Source organism: Artemia sp. Qi Xiang Cuo, chromosome 19, assembly GCF_049724085.1.
Source record: "Artemia sp. Qi Xiang Cuo chromosome 19, ASM4972408v1, whole genome shotgun sequence".
Classification (NCBI taxonomy): domain Eukaryota; kingdom Metazoa; phylum Arthropoda; class Branchiopoda; order Anostraca; family Artemiidae; genus Artemia; species Artemia sp. Qi Xiang Cuo.
The window spans coordinates 16,683,327-16,711,079 of record NC_142812.1 but is presented as its reverse complement, the minus strand read 5'-3'; the positions used below and the strand labels follow the sequence as shown (position 1 = coordinate 16,711,079).

The 27,753-nt window shown below is 36.9% G+C and overlaps 1 protein-coding gene across 1 annotated transcript in view; it reads right to left on the bottom strand.

Moving 5' to 3' along the window:
• uzip (beta-pore-forming protein unzipped) overlaps positions 1-27,753 on the bottom strand; it is a 103,272-nt gene that overhangs the window by 50,344 nt on the left and 25,175 nt on the right. The window contains exon 2 of the mRNA XM_089104896.1: positions 2,616-2,764. Coding sequence (XP_088961022.1) covers positions 2,616-2,764 — 149 coding nt within the window. The remainder of the gene's footprint in view (positions 1-2,615; positions 2,765-27,753) is intronic.

Below are 27,753 nucleotides of genomic sequence, written 5' to 3'. Positions count from 1 at the left end.
TCAAAAACCTTTAACCAAAGGTTTATAGTTCCCCATCATGGTTAGAGCAGTAGTTGTAGCCAATTTAAGGACGATCCCCGACCCATACTAACCATAACGTAAATTGTATTTTCAAAGAAATTGTCTCGTGAAAATAAATCCCAATTGTAACTATGACAAGGGTTATCAAAACTTAGTAGAGGAGTAAATCGTAAAAAAAAACGTAAAAAAAAAAATTATAGTTACTAAAAACCATAATGTGACATCTGTAATTCTAGAAAATATCTGACGTTTAATTTTTTCCTGGATTAGTATGTACCGGTGTAAACGGTGCAACTATGTCCCGGCGTGTCCAGTGTAAACAGGCATATACGAAAGAGTCGTGACTAGTGATGGGATAAAGCTGTTTTTTTTTCTGGTTTCGATTACTGTCCTGATAAAAATGGTGTTGGGATGTCCCGGTGTAAATGGTGTAGGTACGTCCCACTATAAGTGTCTGGTATAAATACAGGAACATACGAAGGAGTATAATGGGATGATGCCATCATTTTTTTAGGTCGATTAGTGTCCCGGTACATACGATAAAGGCATGTCCCGGTGTAAATATGTAAGAGGCAAGGAGATACTTGCTCCAAGAATGTTTGTGCCCCATAATTTCCAAATACCTCTTTAGATATTTCCACTGAATTAATTGACACAATTGCACCCTTAGATTCTAAGAAATATGCCCCCTCCCTAATTTTCATAAATTGAAGCCACCACCCGCTTGTAAAGTAATTTTTGCAAATGGCTATAAAAAACACTAGTAAGTACACCGAAGGCTTAAAACTCGGTAAGAACTTCAAAACAAGAGAACCTCATTTGAATTTTCATTGATGCTTTTCTGACAATTCCCTCCCCCCCCTAATGATTCAATTATTGGATTCACTGAATATCGAGATAGCTAAGTAATAGACATACTTTTAAATCAGAATTTCATCCTGAATATTTACATATAAATATATAAATATATATATATATATATATATATATATATATATATATATATATATATATATATATATATATATATATATATATATATATATATATATATATATATATATATATATATATATATATATATATATATATATATATATATATATATATATATATATATATATATATATATATATATATATATATATATATATATATATATATATATATATATATATATATATATATATATATTATATATAGGTAGAACTGTGCGGCACATGTGTTACTTCAAGCTGTATACTAGGTGCAGAAAGTGGCAAACCCCTCAGTGAAGTTTAGCCCTTATTTCTATAGGATTATAGATGTATATCTTGATCAGGCAATATAATTATTATTTTATTATATTATTATTTAACTAACGATAATTTAATTATTACGACTCTGTAAATCTTTGTAGTTTTTTTTCTTTTTTTTGGGGGGGGGGGCAACTTTGCCTTACAAAGTCCTTAAATATCTGACGTTCCCAATCAGGAATGTGAATAGCGGAGGGAAGGCGGTTGTATATCCTAGAAAATCCTAAATTTATTTGAATTTATGGATAATTCTTATTCAAAGTATCAAGTAGAATTTATTTTATTTTGATTATCCCCCCCCCTACCTTGTCATTATTTGATCCCCCAGAAAAAAATTGGCACTTTTATTTTATAGTGACCATACTGTTGTTCTTGATCTGTTTAAAACTGGTTTCTCTGTATGCACTAAGAGATAATAAGCTTAGCCTGAGTGAGATAAACTGCTATGCAGGTATATTTTAATAAAATATTTAACATATAGAGTTGGTTAGGTATTTAATATAATGCGTTCTGGGCAGCCTACTTTCCATAATTCTCTGTTGTAGTTTCCATAATTTTGTTTCTAAAGTATTATATTTTTCATTATATTTTGGTATCTTTTATTAACGATTAACCTAACTTCACTTGTTGAGCGTGGTCGCTATTATACAAAAGTTCCAAAAATTCAGCCTACGTACGTGTTCCTATTATGAATTTTGAACATAAAATCACTAAGATTGCATGCACAGGGGGATCCTTTGGGCAAAGGCGGATCTAGAGCAAAATCTTGGGAGGTGAATGCAAGAGGAGTGAAAATAATTGACCAAATTAACAAGTTTATTAAAAAAAAGGGAAAAAACGAAAACGGGATGGGGGTACCAGAAAAAATCTTGGGGGCCCCCCAAACCCCCTGGTTCCGCCCCTGCCATCAAGCCTCTTTTTCCCTAATTGCATTAATATTGTTTACGATATTTCCTTTTAGTGCAAAAATCTTCCACAGAATTAGTCAATAATTTGGCCGAAGAAAAATCCTGCGTTTGTGGCTAAACCATCTATTATTTTGGCTAAGAGATTTCTGAATAGCGCATAATCTCCTTTCTTTAAAATGTTAGGTTGTCACGATTCTATTCCGAACAAACACGAGAGACACATTGCATGGAAAGAAATAAGTAATCAATAGACAAAGGCATTTATAGGGTAACTACAAACAGATCCCATAAAAAGGTTTCTTAAATATAGAAGTCGTATCTGTCATTAATGCTGTATCACCTGTCAGAAGAGCAGTAGGCATGAAGCAATCAAAGAGAGTTATTTGCCTACCTGTCAGTATCAATAAACGCAGATGTCCATCGAAGAGTGCTGGATGTCAGTCCCAAACCATAGGGTGATTTTACATGTACAGCGTCTTGAGAACAGGTATACGGAAGCAATACAGTGAACAGGAACAGGCAATTGTAATAGTGGGCCATCTGTAAGAACGAAGAGATTTAAACAATTTCATGGAAACTTGAAAATAAGTTTAACGTCAAAATGGGCATGGTGGCTCATACCCCAAACACTCCAGCGACAAAAAGAAAAGAAAATGACCCAGTAGCGGTTCTGGCATCGGTGAGGCCGGTGAGAAAGTCTTTATTAGCCCCCCCCCGGTGCTTATGTATTATACGAGAAACACTCGATAAGTGAAGTTCGGTTAATGCCAATGAAATAAAACAAAATATGATGAAAATATGATACTTTATTAGTAAAATTGTGAAAACTACAACTTAGAATTATGTGCCCAGAAACGCAGAAATGTCCTTAAGAATTGCGTTGAAAAAAGTTCTACCTTCTGCCTTTACTGCCGCCTTAAGAGTACAAAGTCATGGCGTGTCCATTGGCACCAGCCCCTTATCCTGTAAAGATATAATTGCCTATTCTTCGTCCCTTGGCAAATCCCAAATCCTAATTTGAACATCCATGGTGAAACACTCTATTCTATCTCACTATCCATTGCAAACTAATCGGTTAGTGTCCAATCTGATCTTCGCGATCCAAATTCTCGAGTGTTTATCTGATCTTAGCGATAGAAATTCTCAATTGCTTTTCGTATAATAAATAAGCCCCCCCCCCGCCTCCCAAAAATTTTCGGGCCAAATTTTAATAAAACTTTCATTGGTAGAAAAAACTTTTATTTATTAACAAAATTTGGATACAGAGTATCATAAAAAACATTAAAATTAATTAAATTCAGTCTACGTACTTTTATTTTCAAGGAATGGTGATGAAAATATGGGGAAAATGAAAATTTAGCATTGAATTTGCTTAAAATTACTGCCAGTTGTCCCCTTTACTTTATTTTAATAAAAATAAATTTCAAAAATTCACAAAAGATTTTATCCGCAAAATGTTTTTTTTTTAATTTTGCACCCCTAGAGTTTCTATGCCTGGGGCAACTGCCCCCTCTTCCCCTCAAAACTGCCTGTAACCCCACCCTATCTAGGTGCATTTTTATTTAAATTGGTCGCCAGATCTGGCGTTATTTGGCCAACTTTGCCTGACAAAGACAAATGAATATAATGATTTAGCCATGGTAATAGACTGAGTCAAGCGAAACATTCGTATAAACATAGACCATGTATTCCAAGTTACTCCTACTACTACTACCACTACTAACAATACACTGGAGCACCAAACCCTAAGGTTAAAACAGCTATATGCGTCTATCCCAATCTGTTCAAACCTCTTTACATCCAAAAAGGTTTGATGAAAGGTTTCCCCTGGGCAAGGAAGGGAGCACTCCTGTGAAAATATTTTATAGGGTGATTTTTTTTTTAATTGCAGACAGTGTGCAAAAAAAAAACTTTTTTTAGAACAACACTTTAAATAAGAAAATTCGGCCAGAAATTTCTAACAATTGAATTTCCAATGGATACGAAGTTTCCATTAATGCCATCACGCAAAAATTGAATTTGAAAGTTTTTTTTAACGTTTTCTGAATAACCAGTGGCGAAATTTTTATCATCTAAATCATGGAAATAATAGAACTGAAATATTCTTATATTTTCTGAACTTCCATCAAATGTGGAATGTTCACAGTTTCCATCATGGTAAAAACAGAACAAATATTTCAAATATTTTTAGAATTTTTTACAGAAGCAAACTTTTCATCATTTCTATTGCTCAGATATTGGATCAGACAATTTCTTCTATCGGACCCAAAATTTCCATTATTTCCATTATAAAAACATTGGAACTGAAAACCACTGTTGTTTTTTAATTACTATTCTTCGTGGAAGTCCAGAAAGGACTTCCATATCGTTATGGATGACTGCATAAAAGACAAAGGATTAACTTATACAGCGCCCATTTTTGCTGAAAAGCGCTACAAAACAGCGTTTCAGAGAAAAACAAAAGTCATAATCCAACCTAAAGAGAGTATGAGATCGTGTTATACGATTTGAAATGCAAAGGACCTCAAAGAGGTCCTTTGTAGACCCCATGGTGCAGATCAAGAATATCCAAGAGCCAAACTGGGCCTCGGGGATAAATTATTGTAGTTTGTACTGACTATATAATTGAAACGGACACGTACACTTGGGGGGGGGGAGGTTTGGGCACCCTTAGATCCTACATATTTCGAATTTCTAGGCACTGCTTATTCAACTATCACGATTGAAATGGGTTTCGTTCTTTTTACTGGCTTGATATTTCTAAAAACAGAAAAAAAAGCTTGCCTCTCCAAGAACTGTATTATCTCCCCAGAACTAAATATATAATTAAATATATAATAAGGACTATGCAAAAATAAAAAAATCTTTTTTAGTATGGGAATGTTCGGAATTTATTTATTTCTCAACAAATTTACAACAAAAAGAACGTCTCGACATAATCTACTTCGTATGGTTCTATGGCCAGAAAAAAGGAGATAAACAAAAATAAAAGAACTGAAAAATGAATTGAGAGAAAACTTTAAAAAAAAAAGAATTCAAACCTTCAAAAAAAATCCCCGCCTTAAAAATCCAAAAATCACAAGCCAGGCAAAATATAGAAAAATGAATCACGCCCTCTCTCTTTGTCCTATCTTTAAAGTACCTATGCTACCAAAAAATAATATTTTCACTCCTTGAAAGCATCTCTTAGGTCTATTCAGTGGCAGTTTTAGGGAGGGGACATTTGCCTCGGGCGCAGAAATTTTATGGGCGCAAAATGTCAATCTAACATTTGTAAAAGTTTTGTAAATTGAATCCAAAATTTTCATTTTTCTCATATCTTTTGCCATATAGATTAAGAAAAGTCAAATTCAAGTAAATGATAAATTTGGTATAGATGAAAATTTGGTTAATAACTGAAAATTTTGTTAAAATATGGCCTCAAAATTTTATGAGACAAGAGGGACGCTAATCAAGACTTTGCCCCGGGTGCAAGATAGGTCCGAGCCACATCTGGGTCTATTCATACCTAAAAACGACAATTTTCTAAGATTTTTCTTTTAGTTGTTGCAAAATCGTACAGTTTTTACGGTAGGACCACATCAGTCAGTTTTGTCCCGCTGAACCATCAACAGGGATAACCAAAACCAATCACTTAAATTTAATAGCCCTCTTAGCGATTGGGCGCCTACTTCAAGAAATTACGTACATCAGGTGGCGCGTGCCAAGTATGGTAGAAACTGGGCCAATCGTGGCGGAGCTGTGAAGCTGTGAAGCACAAGTTGAGTTCTGAGATGTACACCAAGGGGGCCTTCTATGACTAATCTTGAACTATGAAAACAGTTGTGTGTCGTTATAAAAAGGATACCTGAAGCCAAGTATATTTCTCAGTGTGCGTACAGTCAATAGGTTTATAATGGCGAAGAATGTTATACGTTGTTTCGAAAAGCCTATCCTGTTTTGTGTTACTGATGTGGGATCGGGTTGAAATTTTCAGGACATTTTTTTAAAGGGGGAAAGAGGGTAAGGACACTTTCAATTTGGTGCTGAAGAGGGGGATGTCAAATCTAGCGGTTCTTAAAAACGAGTAAAATCACGAAAAGCTTTTTTGTATGATTACGATCAATCCAATCCAGTCTGGCAGTTGAAAGTCTTGGGCCTAAAGCACTGCGGAGAAACGTGACTTCTGTCTTCGCCTTCATTTCGTATTTCTATGTATACAATTGATAAGTGTCTGTAACTTCAAGCCAATGAATTTGATTCCGTCTGACTGCCCAAAGCAACATGTTCCTTTACTTATGACTAAAATTTCAAGTTAATTTATTAAGCATCCAGGGAATCATTTTCTCACCAACTGTAATCCAGGGGTACCGATTCAATAAAACACGAAAACGTAAAGGGAGGGGCAAGGATTTTTTTTTACAATTTCTTTCAGTGAAGATTGAAAGAGGTCTTTTTCGAAATCAAGGACGGTAATATTGTTCCTTTTTCAATGGAGATATGAAAAAATTCAAAATATAGGGAGGAAGGATAAAATCTTGGAAGGCAAAAGACAGTTATCAAAAACGAGTATAAGACCATTTGAATGATAACAATCAATACAACATATCCAACCTCTTGGAAGTAAGACTTGGCCTAAAGTACGTCTTTCTTCGACTCTAATCAAATCTCGTTAACACCTTTTTGTATGAAGAAACTTTCAAAGAGAAACAGGGAGATTGTTTTCCTATAGCTCCTTGGTAAACAAAGCGCACTAATATCCCCAGTTTATATCTATAATGTATTTTCGTAAGCTAATACATTCTCTTTATTACTCGAGTCAGGGACGTATCCAGGATTTTTTTTTTCGGGAGGTAGTGGTGGTGGTGGTGGTACAAAATGACTTTTTTTGGGGGGGGGCATTTACAGAAAAACCTAAAAAAATATCGAAAATTCATTTATATTCATATTAGTTACGTTTTTACGAGTCCGATCAACATTTCGGAGAGGGGGGGAGATAGATCCCATAACCCCCTCCTCTAGATATGGCCTTGACTCGAGTTACAAAACAACCTCCGTTTTAAAACTTATTTTATTTTTAAAACTATCGTGTGAAATTTTAGTCAGTAAGAAGCAGGACAAGTTTTTGAGTCTCAAGATTTTTTACAACTAGTCTTTTTGTTTCTCTGTGGCAGCGCTTTATCAAACTGTGAGCCATGGCTCAATGGGGGGGGGGGGTGCAGTGTCAACAGAGGGACGATACGAACTATTCAATTAAACAACTTGGCAAATTGATTGAAATTCCAAATTCTCAATTTTTTTCAAATTCTTTTATACCAGTTTTCAGAAAAATTACAGCTCTGGAAAGTTAAAGTTAATGAAGATGGCTCCAGTGATTGTTTTCTCTAGTTGCACCAGTTTGTAGGCTCCGACGAAGTTTATTTATCTTGTAATACGAAATCTCTTTGTGAAGATCACAGCTAATCAAATGATTCAAAGTATACTTATACGAGACGCTGTATAAAGATAGGCATTACAAAGGGTGTCTCACTCCGGGAACTATATTTAAACTTTAGTTTTTTGGGGGTTTAGGGGGGCTAAAAGGAACCTACGGTGGGTTGATTAGGTTAGGTTACGTATTTAATATATGCTATGCTTTACCCCTCCCCCCTAATGTGAAAATATATAGCCCAAATTTGTTTCTGAACTATTATGTTTTTATCCTATTTTGTTTTATTTAATTAGCGTTAACGAAACTTCCGCTTTTTAAAACAGTACCTTTGATTTTAGTTCATTTTTAAACTAACCAAAACCACATTAAAGTGCACTTCACCAAGCATTAACACCACGACCAGTCGCTGCAACCAAAACCATGGTGGTCATCGAGGTTCAGTCTAGATACTGCCAAAATAGATATAATTAGATATGGTGTAAGCCTAGAATTGGGCTTTTGTGAGGGTAACATGTTAAGAAAACAATTTTTACTTCATAATATGCAGAACAATTGAAATTTACACATTTTCACTGCGATTCCCCTAAAATTTACCCCAAGCCCTGCTAACGTGCGAATATATAGCCTAAATTTTATATTTCCCATGTGTTTCTCTTTTCCTGATTTCGTTAGTGTGTATTTAATTTACGGGTAGACGGGTTAAAACAAGGGCCAGGCACGGCAAAACGCCTGGGAAATATAATATTTGGGCTATATATTTGCTTATTAGGGGGGTCGGTGGGTAAAGTATAGCAAATTCGCAGTGAAAATATGATACTTATCTGTTGAACAGAACACCCTCAAAAATTACGCGGTCTAAGATCTGACAAAGCCGGTTTGAATCAGTTATGGTTTGCTTATTTTGAGTGAAAAAAGTATGATGTAGGTATATTTTATTTAAATATTTAACATTTAGAGTTGATTAGGGGTTAGGTTGGCTCGGGTATTTAATATAATGCGTTCTGCGTGGCCTGCTTTCCATAGTTCTTTGTCACAATTTCCATAACTTTGTTTCTAAAGTATTACATTCACCATGTTTTGGTATATTTCATTAGGATTAACGTAACTTAATTCTCGAGGATGTTCTGTTTAACAGAGAAGTACCCAAAATATGTTAACTATAATTACTCTGAATAATATGAAGTAAAAATTGTTTTCTTAACATGTTTCCCTCTCAGCAGCCCCACTTCTAGGCTTACACCGATATTTTATATTATCCCAAGGAAAAAAGTAGCCAATCCATTTTCGATTTTTCACTGTTAAAAGTGTAATCACTTTTAAACAGGTAATCTTTTTTTAATTTCTGAAGCAGGAAAGAAATCTGAAAAATTCTGATGCATTAGGGGAACCGTGGAAAAAATATGATGCTTTTAGGATGCCGTAACCCCAAAAAATTACTGAGAACCCCTGCTCTATGGTGTCTGCATAAATTATTTTGCTCATTTCCTGAAAATGAAGAAATATTTCAACATTATTCTTGGATTTGATTTATTATCAAGCACTTTATGGAAAAAGATACACCAGTTGAATAACCATTTATAATTATGTTTCGTCTTGTGCAATCCAAATTTTGCCATGTTAATACACTAGAAAACAACCGAATAATTAATAACTAATAATTAAACAAAGGAGCTTATGAAATAATTGCACGAATGGCAGAATAGCGTGATCGTGAACAAATTAAAAATTAGTATAATGTTCTAGATACTTTGCAGTTGCTATGAGATGGTAAGGCCATTCAAGGTAAGAAAAAAAAAGGCAGAACAACATCAAAATAAATTAAGAAGTCAAATAAAATCGAGTAGTTGGGAATCCTGGAAGGTTCAACATCTCGCTCAACAGTTCCTGAAAGTTTCACCGTAATACCCGTAGCTTCAGTAGTACTAATAGAAGTGGTCATAGTAGTTGCTGTCCTATTAGTAATAGTAGAAGTTCTAGCATAAGTAGTAGCAGCAGTAGTAGTAGGACAAGTCGTAGTAGTTGTAATAGTAGTATGCACATTTTGCATAGTTCAACACCCCTCTTAACATGCCCCGATAGTTTCAACTTAATAGCCTAATATATTCAATGGGATAATATTAAAACGTCCTTTTGGCAATCTACACGTACAGGTTTGTCTTGATTGAGCTCAACATTCCCTTAAACATTCCCTGAATATTCCACCTTCTTCCCCATAGCCTCAGTCGTGATAGTAGTCGTAGCAATAGTACCAGAAGTAGCAGTATACAAAATTTACCTTTTGGTTTGTTAAATATCCCTCTCAACACACCCTGAAAGTTACAGCTTAGTACTCTAAGCTATTCCTGAGAAATTCTTGTTAAATCCTTTTGGCAACCGAAATGCGTTTGTTTTGACTTCGTTCAACATCCCCCTAAACATTCCCTGAAAGTCTCACCTTAATACCTTTAGCCTCAGTAGATGTAGTAGTCGTAGCAGTCATAATAGTAGCTATAGTGATAACATGTACAAACTGTCTTCAGGTTAGTTCAACATCCCCGTCAACATGTCCTGAAAGTTTTAATTTAATACTCGAAGCCGTTCCTAAGACATCGCTTCTATGCCTTTTTTAAAACCTGCGTGCATACAGTTTTTTTCCTTTAGTTGAAACACCCCCAAAACATTCCTTGAAAGTTTGGACTTAATACCATCTAGCCTCAATAGTTGTAGTAATCATAGTAGTAGTAGTAGTATGCACATAGTGCATTTTGGTTAGTTCAAAATCTACCTCAACATTCCCTGAAAATTCTAACTTAATAAACGCCATTCTTGAGATTTCTCTGTTACACCCTTCTGGCAATCTGCATGCTCATAGTGTGTTTTTCTTTAGTCCAACATCCCTCTAAATATTTCTGAAAGCTTCACCTTAATACCCTCAGGTCAGTTGTAGTAGTAGTCGCATTAGTAGCAGTATGCACATATCATCCTCTTTTTCAACATTCTCCTCGACACACGCAACAGAATTTGTCCAAAATATATTTTTTTAACATTCCCTAAATGTTATCTTAAATATTCATCCTTATACCCTTAGCCTTAGCATTAGTAGTGTTATATTAATAGTAGCAATAGTAGTAGTGTTTTATTAGCAGTAGCAGTAACAGTAGTGGCGTGCACATACTACCTTTTATTCAGTTGAACATCCCCCTCAAGATGCCCTAGAAGTTTCAGCTTGAAACGATAAGCTGTCCCTGATACATTGCTGATACGTCTTTTTGACAACCTGCATGGATTTAGTTTGTTTATATTCTGTTAAACTTTCCCCTGAACATTTCCTCAAATTTTCGCCTTAATATCCCCAGCCTTAGTGGTAGTTGCTACTAAAGTATTACTTGCTATAGAAGCAGTAGTTATTGCAGCAACAGCATTAGTAGTAGTGGTAGTAGTAGCGTGTAAATACTGCGTTTTTAGTCAATTGATCATTCCCTGAAATTTACAACTTAACAATTTTGCAACACCTACAGACCTTGACCCGAGTACGTTGGGGGTTTAACATCCCCAGAGACAGCCACTGGACCGCTCAACTATACTAATGGTTATCTCAAAATTTTTATTGGACATCTTTGGGGAATTAATGGGTAAGAAAGGGGGGCTCTTTTCCCTCCAACCCCTATTCACTCATTAAAAGGGCAGTAGAACTTTCAATTTCCGATCGAATGAACTCCTTCTGAAGTTTCTACGACAACTCCTTCTGTACAAAGTTCCTTGGTGAAAAAAAAAAAAAAATAAAATGAAGCGCTATCGCGCTGCCTATGACAAGATTATTCTAACTATTAAATTGAATCCTTTAATTTTACCCTTAGATATGATTAATTACTGAATTTACTAATTTTTGCGATTAAATATGATTCTTCCCATTTCGTATCCACATCTGCATCGATTTGAAACCAAAATCATGCAAAGACAATTAATTTACATAACTCAGAAACCGTGGATGAGTCCCATTACCTTTTCTCTCAGGCTATGAGCCTCTCTCCCTTGGTTTGATGAGTCCTATTCGAATGGTTGGCACGCTAAATTTAGAGTCCTTTGTCCGAAGGGCGGGGGTTCGATTCCTGGAGTGGGCGGTTATTCGGTTTGGGACGGGAATCTGTGGCGTGAGTCTGTAGCCTAAGCTACAGCCAAAGTCGGTCCAGCTCTACATGGGTACCTAGAGAAATCTGGGGAGCGTCAGCAGGAAGTATGTGCGAAAGCACAGGATGGCTGGCTCCCAGCCCCCCATTGCACTTCCTGGCTGAAGGGCCTTTAAACGGGGCATTGAAAATCAAGTATTTTGTAGTAGGCATCAAGGCATGGCTAAATGTAGAAAGAAAAAGCCAAGACAGATAGTCCAAGCAATTGAGAGGCAAATGCTTAAATGGCTGCCCACACGGGTAAATGGCGGGAGTAAATATGACTCTCTTTTTGGACACATACTTATTTTTTAGTTTTTGCCGTACCCTAAATAGAATGTGATTGTTAAGGTTAAGTCTAAGTCTAGTTAATTAGTCTAAGTTAATTGTTAAGGTTAAGTCTTGTTGTGCCTGGTTAAGTGGAAACTTATATAAGCATTAAAGTTAGTAAAATCAAGATCCTATTGTTAACAAAAGAGATATCCATAAATATTTTTGCAGTATATCGGGCCAATTAGTGGGCCAAATACAAAAAAAAGAGAAATTTTTTTTTAATCGACAAAGATAAGCAACAAACACATTAAACCAAAATACCTTAAGAAAGTGTAGCTTTCCTTTGAAGGCGTGAATGTCGTTGGTAATAAACAGATTGTTAATATTTGAATCATGAGAACGAAGAGTCCTGTCAAATTCAGTTTTGCTTATTTATTTTTAAAGTTCGGCGTGACAACACTGACAAAAGAGTAGTACTACCGTGAAAACTTCAAAATTTGAAACAACCAAAATTAAAATCTTCGAAAATCTCAGTTTTCCGGTATAAATAGACCTAAAGGGTCCAGAAAAAAAATATAGTTTCATGTCTTTGGTACCAAAACGTCTTGATCATCTATTATGAATTAACTTAATAACTTAATTAGTATTTATCAATTTTTCAGTTAAGGATGAAGATCAAATAGAAACTAAGGAGGAGTACAATCTATATACGATAATGTGATGATGGGGGGGGGTCGATCCTTTTTAGCATGTACTCAAGATTGGATTTCATGGTGAATAGACGACAGATATTGATATGAAGGTGGAGTTGGTAGTTTTGAATCTGGAAGGTGGTGGATTCAAGTTTAGGGATGTGGTTATGAAGCTCGGAGAAATTCTGAGAGAGGTGAAAGAAGGTGGTGAACTTAAATTTGGAGAGATGGCTATGAAATTCAGAGAAATTCCAAGAGAGATGAAAGAAGGCGGTGGAGTTATAAAATTCAAGGAAATGCCAAAGGAGGCGAAGAGTAGTGGATTTAAGTTTACAATGATGGCTATGAATTTAGGGAATTCCAATGGAAGTTGTTCAACAAAGTGAGATCCTCCTGCTACCGGAAGCTAGCAGTCACCCTAAGATGCAAAAGCCTCCAGATCAGGATCAGGAAAAAGCATCACTTCTGATCTCCCGCGTAAATTGGCATGCCGTAGAAAAGAACTGCTATCTTTCAGCTACAATCTGCGTACGTTATCTGATACTTCTACAAAAGGTGCTGAGCCCCGAGTGATAACGAAAGGGATTAGTGTATGGATAGAAGCGAAAAAGTCTTCTAAGAGTAAGACTTGGTTGCGAATTGAGGACTCGTGTTTCGATCCCCTTAAAGTATCTAGTTATACAGCCTCTGTGGTTCCCTCCCCCGCTGTGTCAGTTGGAGGTGATAAGTAATTGGTGTTATTCGTTCATTCTTTAGTTATTTGTTTGATATTGTTAGTGGTTTTTTTTCGTGAGTTAAGATATATAAATTTTTCTCCTGGCTTGTGAGATTTAATTATGTTTTCTTTGTTTTTCATTTTGTATACAAGTTTTATCCAAGTTCTCTGTTTTTGGCCTTTGTTTTTTTGTGTTTCAGTTTCATTTGTTTCAGAAAATGAGTTCATCGTTCTGTTTGCCTAGTTGCTGTCAACATGTCATTATTATGGAGATACCAAGCTGGGTGGTGAGTGGCGCGTGATGGATCATAGTTTGTAAGTATTTTGAATTTGTCTGACTCTAGTTCTTGTGACATCTCCTCCTTCGGTGAGCGACTACTTCAGTTCGAAAATAACCCAATAGATGTTCTTAGTTTGATTAATAATTCAGTAGGTCAGACTAATCACCATCAATTCCCCATTTTTTAGTTAGTAGTAAGTGTGTATCGAATTTAGATCGAGTATCCAAACGAGATGGTAGTTTCTCTGTGCTTCAGCTAAATGTACAGGGCCTTTGTTCTTCGTTTGATGAGTTGAAAAAAAAGCGCGGAGTGGCCACCCTGATTTTATTGGTCTTTGTGAGATTTTCCTTGATTCGAAAAATGAATCTCTATTCCATCTCTCTGGGTACAAGATGGAATATTTAAATCGAAGTAGGATGGCTAGAGGTGACCTTGCTGTTTATGTTTCTGAATGTCTTCCGTACAGTTAGACGTGACCTGTCAAGAAATGAAGAAGGAATTTTTGAATCCATATTTATTGAGATTAAAACCCAATCTAAAACTTTGATTGTTGGTAATATATACCGGTCTCCTAGTGGGCCTGTTCCCTCTTTCCTTCAGATTCTTGATGAGGCTTTGGAGACAAACCAACTTCATTCATGTGAACTTGTCATTATGGGTGACTTAAACCTTAATTTGTGTGACCAGAGGTCATCCTCGTCCTTGGATTTTCTTTCAACAATGCTCGCTTGTGGAACATTACCTTCTGCATGCATTCCAACTCGCATTACTAACACTAATTACTTGATAATATTTTTTCATCGTTGACCTTGGTGCAAAATTCTGTATTGACGAGTGATATCTCAGACCATTTTCCTGTTTTTGCCACGTATGATTTTTCCGATTCGTTGCCTAGGAGGAACCAAGGAGCTGGTTTTTCCTCTTTAAAATTTGATGATCAGGGTTCGCATAATCTTAGACCACGGTTGGCGGGTTGTTTGTGGCGCATTTCTGAAAATGAATCTGATATAGATTCTTTGTTTAATTTGTTTTATGATTCTTTGAAAGAAGTTACCTTGGATGCATGTGATGCACCCCAGTTGAATCCGGCATCGAAAAGAACAACCCCTTTGAATCCTTTGATGACTACGGGACTCCTTAAAAGTTGGAGGAAAAATAGTCTTTGGAAGACTTATAGGTCCTCTAAGCCATCTTCTCGTGACTCTCGACTTCAACTTTTCAAAGCTTATAGAAGAGTTTACAATTCTTTTTGCCGAAAGGCCAACTCGTTATTTTATTACAGAAAATTTTCTGCGTGTGATAAAGACATTAGGAAGACATGCGAAGTAATCAATTCTGTTATCAGGCCATCTTCTCTGCCTCCTTCTGCCCCTTCAAGTATTGTGATGGAAGGCTAAAATGTAGAGGGTGAGCTAAAAACTCAAGATGCGTTTACTTCCTATTTTGCTGATATCGGCAAAACTACAACCTCTTCTCATCGTTTCTGCCCTCAAGAGACTTATCAATCTTTCCTTTGAAAATGGTGTTTTCCCAAGTGCTTTAAAGCGTGCTCGCGTTATTATTCTTTTTAAAGGCGGACCAAGGAATGATCCTGCAAATTTATTGTCCCATATTCCTTTTATCAGTGTTTCATAAAATTTTTGAAAAAGCTATGCTTTCTCGACTTCTTGATTTTCTTAATTCTAAACACTTTTTCATGATTTTCAGTTTGCTTTTAGATCGAAACACTCAACTGAGCATGCATGCGCAAATCTCTTGAATTTTTACATTCAGTTCTTGACTCTGGTCTGATACCTGCTGCTCTTTTTCTTGATGTACGAAAAGCATTCGACTCATTAACACACAAGATTCTTCTTTGGAAACTGTCCCATATTGGAATAAGAAGCAATGCTTATCCTTGTTTTCTATCATATTTATCTGGTCGATTCATCTCGGTTGATCCGGACTTTTCTGACCCTTCTGGAATAGAGTTTGGCATTCCACAAGGATCTGTCATTGGGCCGATACTCTTTTTAATCTACGTCAATGACCTTATTAATGCGGTTCAAAATTTAAAACCTACCGTTTTCTGTGGTCTTTATCAACCAGCATCAGTCACTAATTGTGACAGGAGCTCGTCCTTACCGTATGTAATTATTGCTTTTGCTGATGACAGGACTCTTGGCACAGCTGGTTGAACTGAGTATGATCCTCGTTCAAAGATGAATGACCTTTTCAAAATAGTTATCCAATAGCTTGATGCAAACTATATTGCCCCAAATGTTAGAAAGCCATGTTGTCTCATTTTCTCCGGAGTCTCAAAGACTTGCCCTGACTTGAATGTAATACACGAATCAAGAGGTTCTGTAAGCAGACCTAAGGATTGTTACGTTCGATTCCTAGGCATCTTGCTTGACGAAAATCTTCCCTTCGAGCATCATATTGACCTGATTAAAATGAAAGTCTCCAGGAGTCTTGGAATCCTTAGAAAGCTTAAATACATAATTTCAGGGTCGATTCTTAGAATCTCGTTCTACAGCCTAGTTCAGCCTTATGTTTCATGCGTTCTTGTTATTCGGATGACAGCTTTTCCCTCGTCTCTGATGCTACTTTCAAAACTTTATGATAAAGCAAGGACTCTTATTAAGGAAACTAACCGATCTTCACTTAAACCCTTGCTTGATTTGAAATCTCTCTATTTTCTTTTCTTGATCTTCTTTCATTTTTTTTACAGCTGCACGGCCATTTTGCTGTTGTTCTATGTAATAACACATCTTTTGTTTCTGATCAATCGACTTATCATCTCCACACATCCAGCAATTTACAGATTCTTCATACTCCATCAGTGAGGACTGCCTTCAATCCTCTGACAACTTGCAACAGGGTCTGGAACACGCTCCCTGAGTCTGCACGAAGCTGTCACTCGTTTGGTATGTTCATAAATTATGTTAGAGAATTTCTAGCTAGTAATTAAGTTTTTTTTTCCGGTTTTCCTTGGAGTTGCTGCCTCTGGATTGAGTTGGACATTTACTTGAGTTGGGGAAATCATGCACTATCCCATGCCTAGCTTTTCATTTTGGGGATTATTAAGGTGGGCGACTGGATTTTTTTAGATTTTGTTTATATTTTTTTTTTTGTGTTGGTACTTTTTTCTCCCCTGTTAAATCCCGGCCGTGGAGCCTTATGGGGGAGATTTTGTTGAAGTAGTTTTTTGTTTATGATTTTTACTGTTAAATAAAGAACTCAGAACTCCTCCTGGCGAGATTTTGACACTATTCACGTCATGCATCGGATCAGTCATGGAATACGCAGGTCCTACCTTTTCTGGCGCTGCAATTAGCAACATCGCTTTTCTTCAACGTGTCCAAAACTGATCAGTTCGTGCAGCAATTTCAAGAAGCTCAGTAGCTAAACCCCTGCATTCGATTCAGGATCGTTCTAAGGTGGTGTCAGTGTTGGTGTTCTACAAATACATACATTGCCCTGCGTCTGGGCAGTTATAGAAACTCGTTCCAGACAGAATAAAGTCTTTGCCATCAACTTGTGCAGGGTACGTACAGCCAGGAATACTTGAAGATGAGTTTCTCCCGGAGATCTGCCGCCATATGAAATGGCCGCCTCTCAGCAGAGATAATCCCGGAAAATCCTTCTCTTAAGACATTCAAGAGGAGGTATAACAACCACTCCAAAAGTAAAAAAACAAAAAAAAACAACGTGGTAATTAACAGGAATAGCGACATATCATCAATTGTGATATAGAGCCATGGAGCCTGTAAAAAAGGGAAAATGGTAGATTTGAATTTGGGGAAATCACTATAAAATTCCGGATATTCCGAGGGAGTTAAAGGAAGGTGCAGAATTTTAATTTGGGAAGAAGATATAAAAATTCGAGAAAATTCTGCCAAACCACTCATACTTAGTATTAACAGCGCATCCAGGATTATTGTTAGGGATGTTCTAAAAACCTTCAAAATTTGTTTATGTGCATTTTGTTACGTTTAAACGAGTCGGACAAAGATTCCAGGGGGAATTCAACCCTTAAACCCTTGCTTAGCCTTGCTTAGCGAACATCATTTTTTAGAGTAAGTAACCAGGGGCTCCCGTTGAGCCCTGAAGAGACACGAATCAAGCATGACACCTATTTCCCCTGTGAATCCCTTGATTCTCATTCGATTTTAATCACTTCACGCAAATATCAAGTAGTTAACATCCCCTGCAATCTTTATTTGGTTCTGCAAGACAATTAAATCTGATAGCTGGTGCGGGAAATCGTGAACAGGAAACATAAAACAATCCTGCGATCTAAATAGTAGATACTTCGTTCGGAAGATGTAATTTTACAGTATCAGAAATTAGATTATATTTTTTAAAAGGGAGGACTTAACAAATAGAATCTTGATTTAGTGAAGGCACAAATCACATTTTCCTTACTGATAACCCTATTTTATTTTTATTCGACACAGTGATAAAACATTTAATTATACTACGTTACTGTCTACCATGCTCTTCCATGGTGAAAACCACACTTTACTAAGTTCATTCTCCACCCAATGCAGCGTCCACTCCGCAATGCAGCTCGACTATTTCCACCTCAAAGCAACTAGGCCATATTTCCTAACTAACTATTTAGCTAATAACAACTCACCGCAGCACCAAGCCTCCTGAGGCCAACACAGCTAAGGACGCTCCTCCTCCATCCAAATCTATCAAAAGCCTTCCTCATTACACCCTCAAAGGAAGTTCCCATTTTTCTTAAATCTTTCCTTGTAGCATCCTCCCACACCAACAGAGGACGACCTGCTTTCCGTTTAGTCCTAGACGGTTGGCCGAAAAGAACAGTGTTTGACAATCTGTCATCCTTCATCTGCAGAACGTGCCCTAGCCATATTAACCTTTCTCTCATTCTAGCCCAAGAAAGTGGGATTGAACCACACTTTTCGCACAGCCTACTGTTTGAAATACGGTAAGTCAGTCAGGTGCTCAAAACAGTTCCTTGGCCATTTCTCTAGAAATTGCTATATCTGGATGCATAGACATCTAGCCTATGCTACATGAACAATATTATGGTTCAAGCTGAATAAGTTCGAATATCACAGAAATTTTGAAATTCGACAAAAAAACGAAGAATACGAGGAAAACAAACATAAAAATAATTAAGATTTAACGAATAATTTCTTAACAATTTAATAAAAAGAAACCAAAACGAGAGTAATAACTTAGTTAATTAATAAAAATATTGATAAAATTGATTAAAAAATTAATAAATTAGTAAAAATTAATCAAAATAACTTAAAAAAAGAAACCGAAACGAGAGTAATTTTCAGCCAGTGAAATAAAGCAACAAAACGACATCACAAGCATTTCAGCCAAGATGCCTCCCGAGCCACACTCACAGCTGAAAAAAGGAAGAAAATAACCCAGCTATAACAACAAAACAATCTTTTGATTGAACTGACAACAGAAACAACAGAGAAATGGCTATTTTCTGTTTCTCTTATTTGTGCTTTATTTTTTCAAAACGTGTTTCTTTTTCTTGAGCGCTGGGGGCGGTTTGACGGAGATATTTGCCAAAATATCGGCTTTATTGTTTTTTGTTTTTTTTTTTGGTTTGTCTTTTTTTTCTGGCAGAATACCACCCTCGCTTTGGTTGCTTGACTATTTTTATATTTATTTTTTCTTCGTATTTTCCGCTTTTTGTCGAAGGTCATGGTATACATTAAATCAAATCAGAGTTCCAAGGAGTTTCAAACCTCACTAATACCGCTAAAGAATATACTAGCCAAGTGAGATTAAAGAAATATCGAACAGTTCGTGGTAACGATCTGTAAGCATGGAGCGACTCGGCCCAATAGTAACCAAAATTCTAAAAAAACGTAATTTTCATAACAATGGATACATAAAAAATGACGTTTTTCACTGATCCCAAATATATACAATTCGTTAAGTTTAATTTTTCCCATCCAAAGCAATGAACCTGAGATATTTTGGCTGATTTCCAAAAATTGATACCCCCAAAAGTGGTCTTGATGAAAATCACAACCTCGGATTCAGCATATCAAGGTAACGCTTCTGTAAGGGTTCAAAACCCTATATTCAAAAATGTAAAGTTTTGTAAAAATTTGTTTTGCCAAAAGAAATAAAATACGGATAACAAACAAATGAATCGTGTTCATTTGTTTGTTATTCGTCTTTTTTCAGGAGTGATTCTAAGTGATAGATCATATGAAAACAAAAGGAATGTAAAAAAAGTGGAGAAAGCATTAAAATATAAACTAAGGAGGTGTGAACTAGAGGTCATGGATAAAATTGCTGAGGATATGGAAGATGCAGCTAGACGGCATAATAGTAAAATATTGTACTGGCATGTTAAAAAATCGAAAGGGAGCAATCAATCCAGACTGGGCCAAGTTAAAGATGGGAACGGGGCCGCAATTAGCGATAAGGAAAGAAATAAAAAGAGATAGGCCAAACATTTTAAGAGTTTGCTAATCCAAGATAGAGTTTCAAGAAAAGACATAGAGGAAAATAAAAAGTTTGTGATACCTCGGATGTAAAGGAAGATTTGTTTTGTGAGGAATAGTTTGCAACGGTACTAAAAAGATTAAAAAATAAAAAGGCTCCAGGTGCTGATAGGGTGGTAAATGAGTTTCTTAAATACGGTAGCTCTGAGGTTAGAAATAAGTTACTGAAGATTATGAATATGATTTTTGAAAAAGGGGAAGTACCTAACGATTTTAGGAAAACCTTAATTAAACTACTCTATAAGAAAGGTGATAAAAGTGAGTGTGGTAATTATCGAGGCATTAGTCTGGTCTCTGTAGGTAGTAAATTACTTAGTAATATGATACTTTTTAGACTGGGAGATGCCGTAGACAAAGTTTTAGGAGAAGAACAGTGCGGTTTTAGAAAAGGTAGAGGATGTGTCGACCAAATTTCACTCTTAGGCTAATAATTGACAAGTGCCTGAGTTTTCAAACACCTTTGGTCCTCAGTTTTATAGATTATGAGCAAGCGTTCGATTCTGTTGATAGAAGAGCTTTAGTAAATGTTTTATCGTTGTATGGTATACGAGACAAAAACGCTAAAATGATTAGTGCTACGTACGAGATTAATAGCGCAGAAGTCATAGTATGAAAATAGGTTAGTGGCTAGTTTTGCATTAAGCTTGGGGTTAAGCTTGATTGTGTTCTATTCTCCTTTGTAGAAATCATTCTGATGGATTTTGTCTTAGAAAGAAAGGAATAGCCAATTGGAGAACACGAAATTAGAAGGGAAGGAAAAACTCTCCTGAACTTGGATTATGCTGATGATTTAAGCATCTTAGATGAAAGCGTGAGCAAACTGAATGAAGTTTTAGGGGTTTTGCGAGTTCAGGGTGCGAGGATTGGTTTGAAAATTAATGTTAAGAAGACTAAGTCACTAATGCTAGGAATAAGTGAAGACGAAAAGGTGATGTTGGGTAATGAAAAGATTGATCAAGTGGGCAGCTTCACTCACCTTGGTAGTATTATTAGTAAAGATGGTGGGAGCAGTGAAGATGTTAAAAGTAGAATAGCCAAGGCTCAGGGTGTTTTTTCACAGTTAAAAAAAAGGTTGGAAGATTAGGAAGATAAGTCTGCAAACCAAGATTAGAATATTAGAAGCTACAGTGATGACAGTGGTCAAATATGGCTCTGAAGGATGTTTTTCGGAAAGATTACCAAAGGAGTGTTATGGGTACCCGGATGACTTACCGTATTTCAAACAATAGGCTATACGAAAAATTTGGCTCATATCTACTTTCTAGGGGTATAATGAAAGAGAGTTAGAGTCGGTAAGAACACGTTGTGCAGATGAAGGATGACAGATTGCAGAAGATTATTCTTTTCAGCCAACCGTCTAGGGCTAAACCGAAAGCAGGCCGTCCCCGTATGGGGTGGGAGGACATCATAAAAAAAGATTTAAAGGAAATGGGAACTTCGTGGGCGGGTGTAAAAAGGGAGGCTTTGAATATGAGGAGCGTGTGTAGCTGTGTTGGCCTCAGGCGGCTTGGTGCTGCGGTGAGTTGTTAGTATTAGTAGTAGTAGATCATAGCGAGCCAATGGTCCTAGAAGATTAGGAGAGGGCTTATTCAACGAAAATTAAAAGTTACAGTAGCATTTTTAAGTGACAAGAAAGATTGAGGGCCAATGTTTCCCCTCTAGCGCCCTCTTTTGCCCTGCCATGCCCCTTTTCCCCCAATGACGCCCGGTAAAAATTTTGAGATAACCATCCAAAGAACCAAGCATCTGAGGAAAACACGACCTCTCACAGCCCCTAGGGAAAGGACTGTAGGTTATGAAATTTTTCTATTGTTTACACATAATATTTGTTATTGGGAAATATCTAGATTATTATTTTTTTTAAGGGGGAAGAATCTGCGAGGGGATTTTCCACGGAGAGGAATTTTCTGTGGGAAAAAAATTTCAGGCGGAATTTTTCAGGGGAAACTTTAAACAGGCAGAGAAGGGGATTTCCTGGGATTATTTGAAAAGGGTAAGAAATTAGACACAAAAAATTAAATTTCTTTTTTAAAGTAGATCAACGTTAAATCTTAAGACTAACAAGAACTACTCCGTTTATGAGGAGGCCGTCCCCTGCTCAAACCTCGCTCTTTATGCTAAAGTCTGCTCAAACACCAAAGGCCGTTGAATTTGAATGAGAACGGTTTTTTAAGAACTTCAAGAATTAAGCATGAAGAGCGAGGGTTGAGGAGGGGGCACATTCCCCCTCCCTCCGCCTCCTCACATACTGAATAATTTCTGTTGGTTCTGAGATTTCATGCCACCCCTCATTTTCAGTTGATAAATGTTTTTTGGTTTATCTAATCTGTATCTAGCACTCAATATGCATAGGAGAAAATAAAGTGTCTCTAGGATCTATGGGGCCAAGAGGGGAAGGCTTTCCAGTGGCGGATCCAGGGGAGGGGCGAGGGGGCGCGCGCCCCCTAAAATATCTAAAGTTGTGTAATTTACTTAATTAACTCAAGTTTGCGTTAATTAAACTTGCTCCTAACGCAAGCTTATCGGATCAGCCTATTTTGCCCCCCCCCCTACAAAAAATCCTGGATCCGCCACTAAGGCTTTCCCCGGGCGCACCCTCTGAGGCGGCAACAGACTTAGGTTTTTTCTTGTCCATACTGATCAGCTTATATTACGGTTGTGATGCTTAGGGAGGGGCATAAAAACCAACATTCTGAAAACCCCAGCTACGTCTCAATCAATGAATTTTTGAAATTTCCAACCACTGAAATAATTTTTGTTGGGTCATTCGTGCCTCACGGTCACACTTATCGAGAAACTGAAAACCCAAACTGAAAAATCGAGAAACCCAAACTGAAAACCTTGGCGACCAAATTGGTCGCCAAGCATATCGAACAAGCGGAACCGATTGTGATATACACAGATTGTGGAGAATGGACAACCCCTCAGTGTATAGTATATGCATGTATTTGCGTACGCTGTAATTACTGGAGCTAATCATTGGGAAGTAAAAGAGTTGTAAACAATTTGATAAGCTTTAAAATCATATTTTATCCCGAAACTGTTTATAATTTGAGACCACGTGCATTTTCACAGCTTTAATTTTCGAACGTTATAAAAAAGCGTTACCCATGTAGAGAAACGTTTCGTCCAAAAGCTTATACATTTGTTAGTCTTGATTTGCCAAAGGTTAAAGACATATCATGATTGCGGCAGCAACAGCTGCATCCTAGTAATAATGTACAACGGCCTATAGTAACCAACAATTTACAAACGTATTTAAAAAAAAAAAATCGACACGTCAGGACCACTACCGTCAGGGCATCGTTTAGTGCTTGTGCTAGCACTACAAGCACTAGACGTTTAGTGCTTGTGACGGTTAGATGAAATGGTAGCACCCCTTATTAGAGATTTTGACAAAAATAAAGGTTTGTTGTAATTGTTACGTGTTTTATTCTATATGACGTAAAAACAATGATGCAGTACACGAATTAAACGAATGGTAATAAAACGTGGTATTAATGGTAAAAATGGTAATAACGTGGTAAAAATGGTAATGAAACGTGGTAATTAAACGAAACACACACAAGAAGTGAAGATAGGTTAATCCCAATGACCTTTAGTTTATATAATAATATAATTTGGGCTATATATTTGCAAACTAGGGGGGATGGGGGTAAAGGATTTGGACAGCACCTCTAACCTAGCGTTGCCCCCATCCCCTAATGTGCAAATATATAGCCCAAATTATATAATTCCAATGCATTCTGTCACCCGTCATTTATTATTCTGGCTATGAAACCGGTTTCATAGTGTAGGACAGATGTGAAACTACGGGAACGTCGGGACGCTGGAGTACCTGAGGCTTATTGCAAGAAATATTAGTTTTAAAGTATAGCGTTTTAACCGTGTAGGCCTATGTATTACCGCGTATAACCTACTATTTACTTGGCAATTAAAAAGTGTACTCCACTCGCTTTTATATTTTAGGCCGCTGAGAAAGAGAATAATTTTGCAACGATTTTTGAGCCATGGGCGACATCGAGGGCGACATCCGATGCAAATAAGTCTGAGGCAAGGGTAGTCTCCGGTGGCGATTATTTCCGAGAGGGGGGGGGATTTTCAACGGGGGGAAAATGACGGGGGCCATATCTTAGGGGAGGATATCTCTTAGGGGGGAAATCACCGGGTGGGGGGAATCTCCTACGGACGGAAATTTCCGGGGGGATATCCTATGCGGGGAAATTTTCGGGGGGGGGGAATTTCTCGGGGAGAAATCACCAGAACCCACCTGCTTGATATCATATTTTTTTAGAGCAATCTCCATTTCTTTTTTTTTGGCAATGATTATTATGGAAACTGCCAATGGAGGCTTTTGTCATTGAGCTGTTAATGCTAATGTTTGTCAATGTTAGTTTCGTTGTTTTCATTTTTCTCAAATATATACGGTAAATGGTCATGTAAATTTCTATTTGACTCCTTCAAACCATCCGATTCCATTTCACTGTCATTTGTACTTCAAATATTCTTAACGCCTTCACACTTCAAGCTCCGTCTTTACTGGAGGCATTATAACTTGTTTAATAACAAGTATCTAATTAACTTCTATAGCTTTGAATGCCAACCGTCAAAGCGAAAATGAGAAGAAAAAGTACGACCAATTTCTGATAACTAATTGAAATGCGTCAATTCAGTAATATCGCAGAAGAACAATCGATTCCTTCGTCTAATTATTCAGATTAATCTAATGAAGTCCAGTTAATTTTTTTATATATATAAATCACACATCTCATATGAGTGGTGACAATTTCCGAGCTTTTCAAAACTAATAACTGCAATTAGGCATAACGTTACCAAATAGAATAACAAGATGGGGTTACCCTGAGTGGAGCTTTCCTAGGGGCGGCACATCAATCAATTGGACCTCAAGTAAATATAGAAATTAAGCTATGCTGAAGACGAAAGTATCAACAAAAATTTGGTGACAAGTCAATTGGTGATCAATTTGTGATCAATTGGTGATCAATTTAACAACAAGGAGCCGAGAAGAAACATATTCGAATCCCTTGACGTACTACTCCGACGTAACAACCTCCGAGGTTCAAGAGGTTTAAACATGGACAAAAAATTATCTTAGCTAAACGTTTTCAACCGAGAGATGCCCACTTTCCATTACTTGGTGTATATCTCAGAACGCCAAACGTTCTGAGCGCTCCGAACGCCAACAGGTCCGCCATGCTTGGCACATTTCCCAGCACGCTTGGCACACTTCCGCTGTGCTTGGCACACGCCACCTGGTAAACATGATTTCTGAAAGTAGGCCCTCAATTTTGACCTCCTGCATTGAGATTTTGCATCGGAAATGGAGCATACTATGGAGCTACTTGCGAGAGCATAAGAAAAGAAGGGCTTCAAGTCGAGAGGAGTAAAGCCCTTCATGTGCAGTTCTGCAGTTTTTAGAAGCAACGGGCGCCAAATCGAAAAGAAAACCTCGGGGAAAATTGGCAATAAATAATTTAAAAACATATGGCACCAAAAAGCTTAAGAAGGTCCAGCTTTACTTTCACTGTACAGCTGTTTTTGGGAGTCAAAAGACTGCTTGTACCGTAAGTTTTGCGGACTCAAATTTAACGATTTAGTTTTGCGGATTTATTTTCACGGTTCAACTGGCAACACCGACGGTAATGTAATGCTACTCTAAAAACTCTGGAATTTAAAACAACCCAAAGACAAATCTTAAAAAAGCGTTGTTTTCTGGTTTGGATAAGCCTAAGCGGAATCCTCAAAGAGAGCAAATATTTATTATTTTTATTACATGTTCCGGGGGGGAGACCAAGTTGGAGCCAACTTTCCCAAATCAAATGAAAATGACAGTAAAAACTGAAAAATGAGCCATTTGGTACCATGAAAGTACTATAAAGATACTTTATAGTATCTTAGATACTTTATAGATGCTTTATAGTATAGATACTTTATAGTAAAAGTAAATATATCATATGCAGCGCAATAGCGATGCCTAAGTAAAGAACGATGTTGGCACAATGTATTATTTATTTGTTTTATTCTTTCTTTGTTTTTAGCCAGGGCACTTCGTATCGAAGGAGTTGTAGAAACTTCAAAAAGGCTCATTCGATTGGAAATTGAAAGGGCTAGTTCCTTTTTTTAAAAGTCAAAAGTGATCGGAGGGCAACTAACCCCCCTCTCACACTCACCATTTATCAAGAACATATTCAAGTAAAATTTTGAAAGTTTTGTCAAAAGCGATTAGAGGGCGAATGCCTCCCCCCACCCCCATCATTTCCCCAAACACTTCCGATCATCATTTTGATATAGCCATTTTGCTGAACGTAGTTTTAGGGTCTGGAAATTATTTATTTGAGCATGACAACCCCCCCCCCCCCAAGAGTCCTCAGGGCTAAGGTTGTAAGTTAGGCCCCGGGGGCATATAAGGTTTTAATAGAAAGCGTTGTCGTAAAAACTTCAAGAAGAGTTCATTCAATTGGAAATTGAGAGGGCTAGTGCCCATTTTAACAGTCGAAAGTAATCGGAGAGAGAATCACGCCCCCCCCCCCCACGCCCATTATTTTCCCAAATATTTACGATCAACATTTTGATATGGCCATTTTGTTCATCGTAGTTGAAAGGTATGGAAATTATGTTTTGAGGACGACAACCCTCCCCCCCATAGCTTTCAGGATAAGGACCCTAATTTCTGCCCTTAAGGCATAAAAGGTTTTTATGATAGTTTTGTCTAACAATGTTCAAAAAAGGCACATTTGATTGAATACTGAGAGGACTAGTACCTTTTTTATTAGTCGAATGTGATCAGAGAGCATATGCCCTCTCCCCAAGCCCCTCATTTCGCAAAACGCTACCAATGAAAATTTAAGAGAACCATTTCGTTCGACATAGATGAAAAATCTGGCTGACGGTTCTTTGGGTGAGAAAGATCCCCTTAGCTTTTAGAATAAGGGGTTTTCAAAATACCTTGGGGACAATTAAGGTTTTATAGATAGCGTGTCTACTTCTACTATAAAGGGGGCTCATTAGGTTGATAATTGGGAGTCCTAGTGCCCCTCTTGGGAATCGGAGTGATTAAAGGATAGATATCACCCCTTCATCCAGGCATCGTATTATCCTCAAACACATCTAATTAGAAATTTTTTGGTACCCTTTCTATTCATAATAGTTTAAATATTATATAAAAGGTTTTTGGGGTTGAAAAAATCCCCAGATATTAGGGGCAAGGGCTGCAAGTTATGTCCAGGGGGTATTTAAGGTTTTTATGAAGGGCATAATTGTTTAACTTCAGAAGAGGCTCAGTCTTTCTCCTTGAAAAAGACTGTGTCAATATAAAACGAACAGAAATTAATTAAAAAAAACTTTTTCCACAAAATAAGTTTTCAAAAAAAAATAAAGAACTGCATTAAACCAAAAATGAACAAAAATAGAATCAAATAATCTTCCAAGCATACAACTACCAAAAATCAATATCAATAAATAAATGAAACCCAAAACAAACAGAAACTAAAAT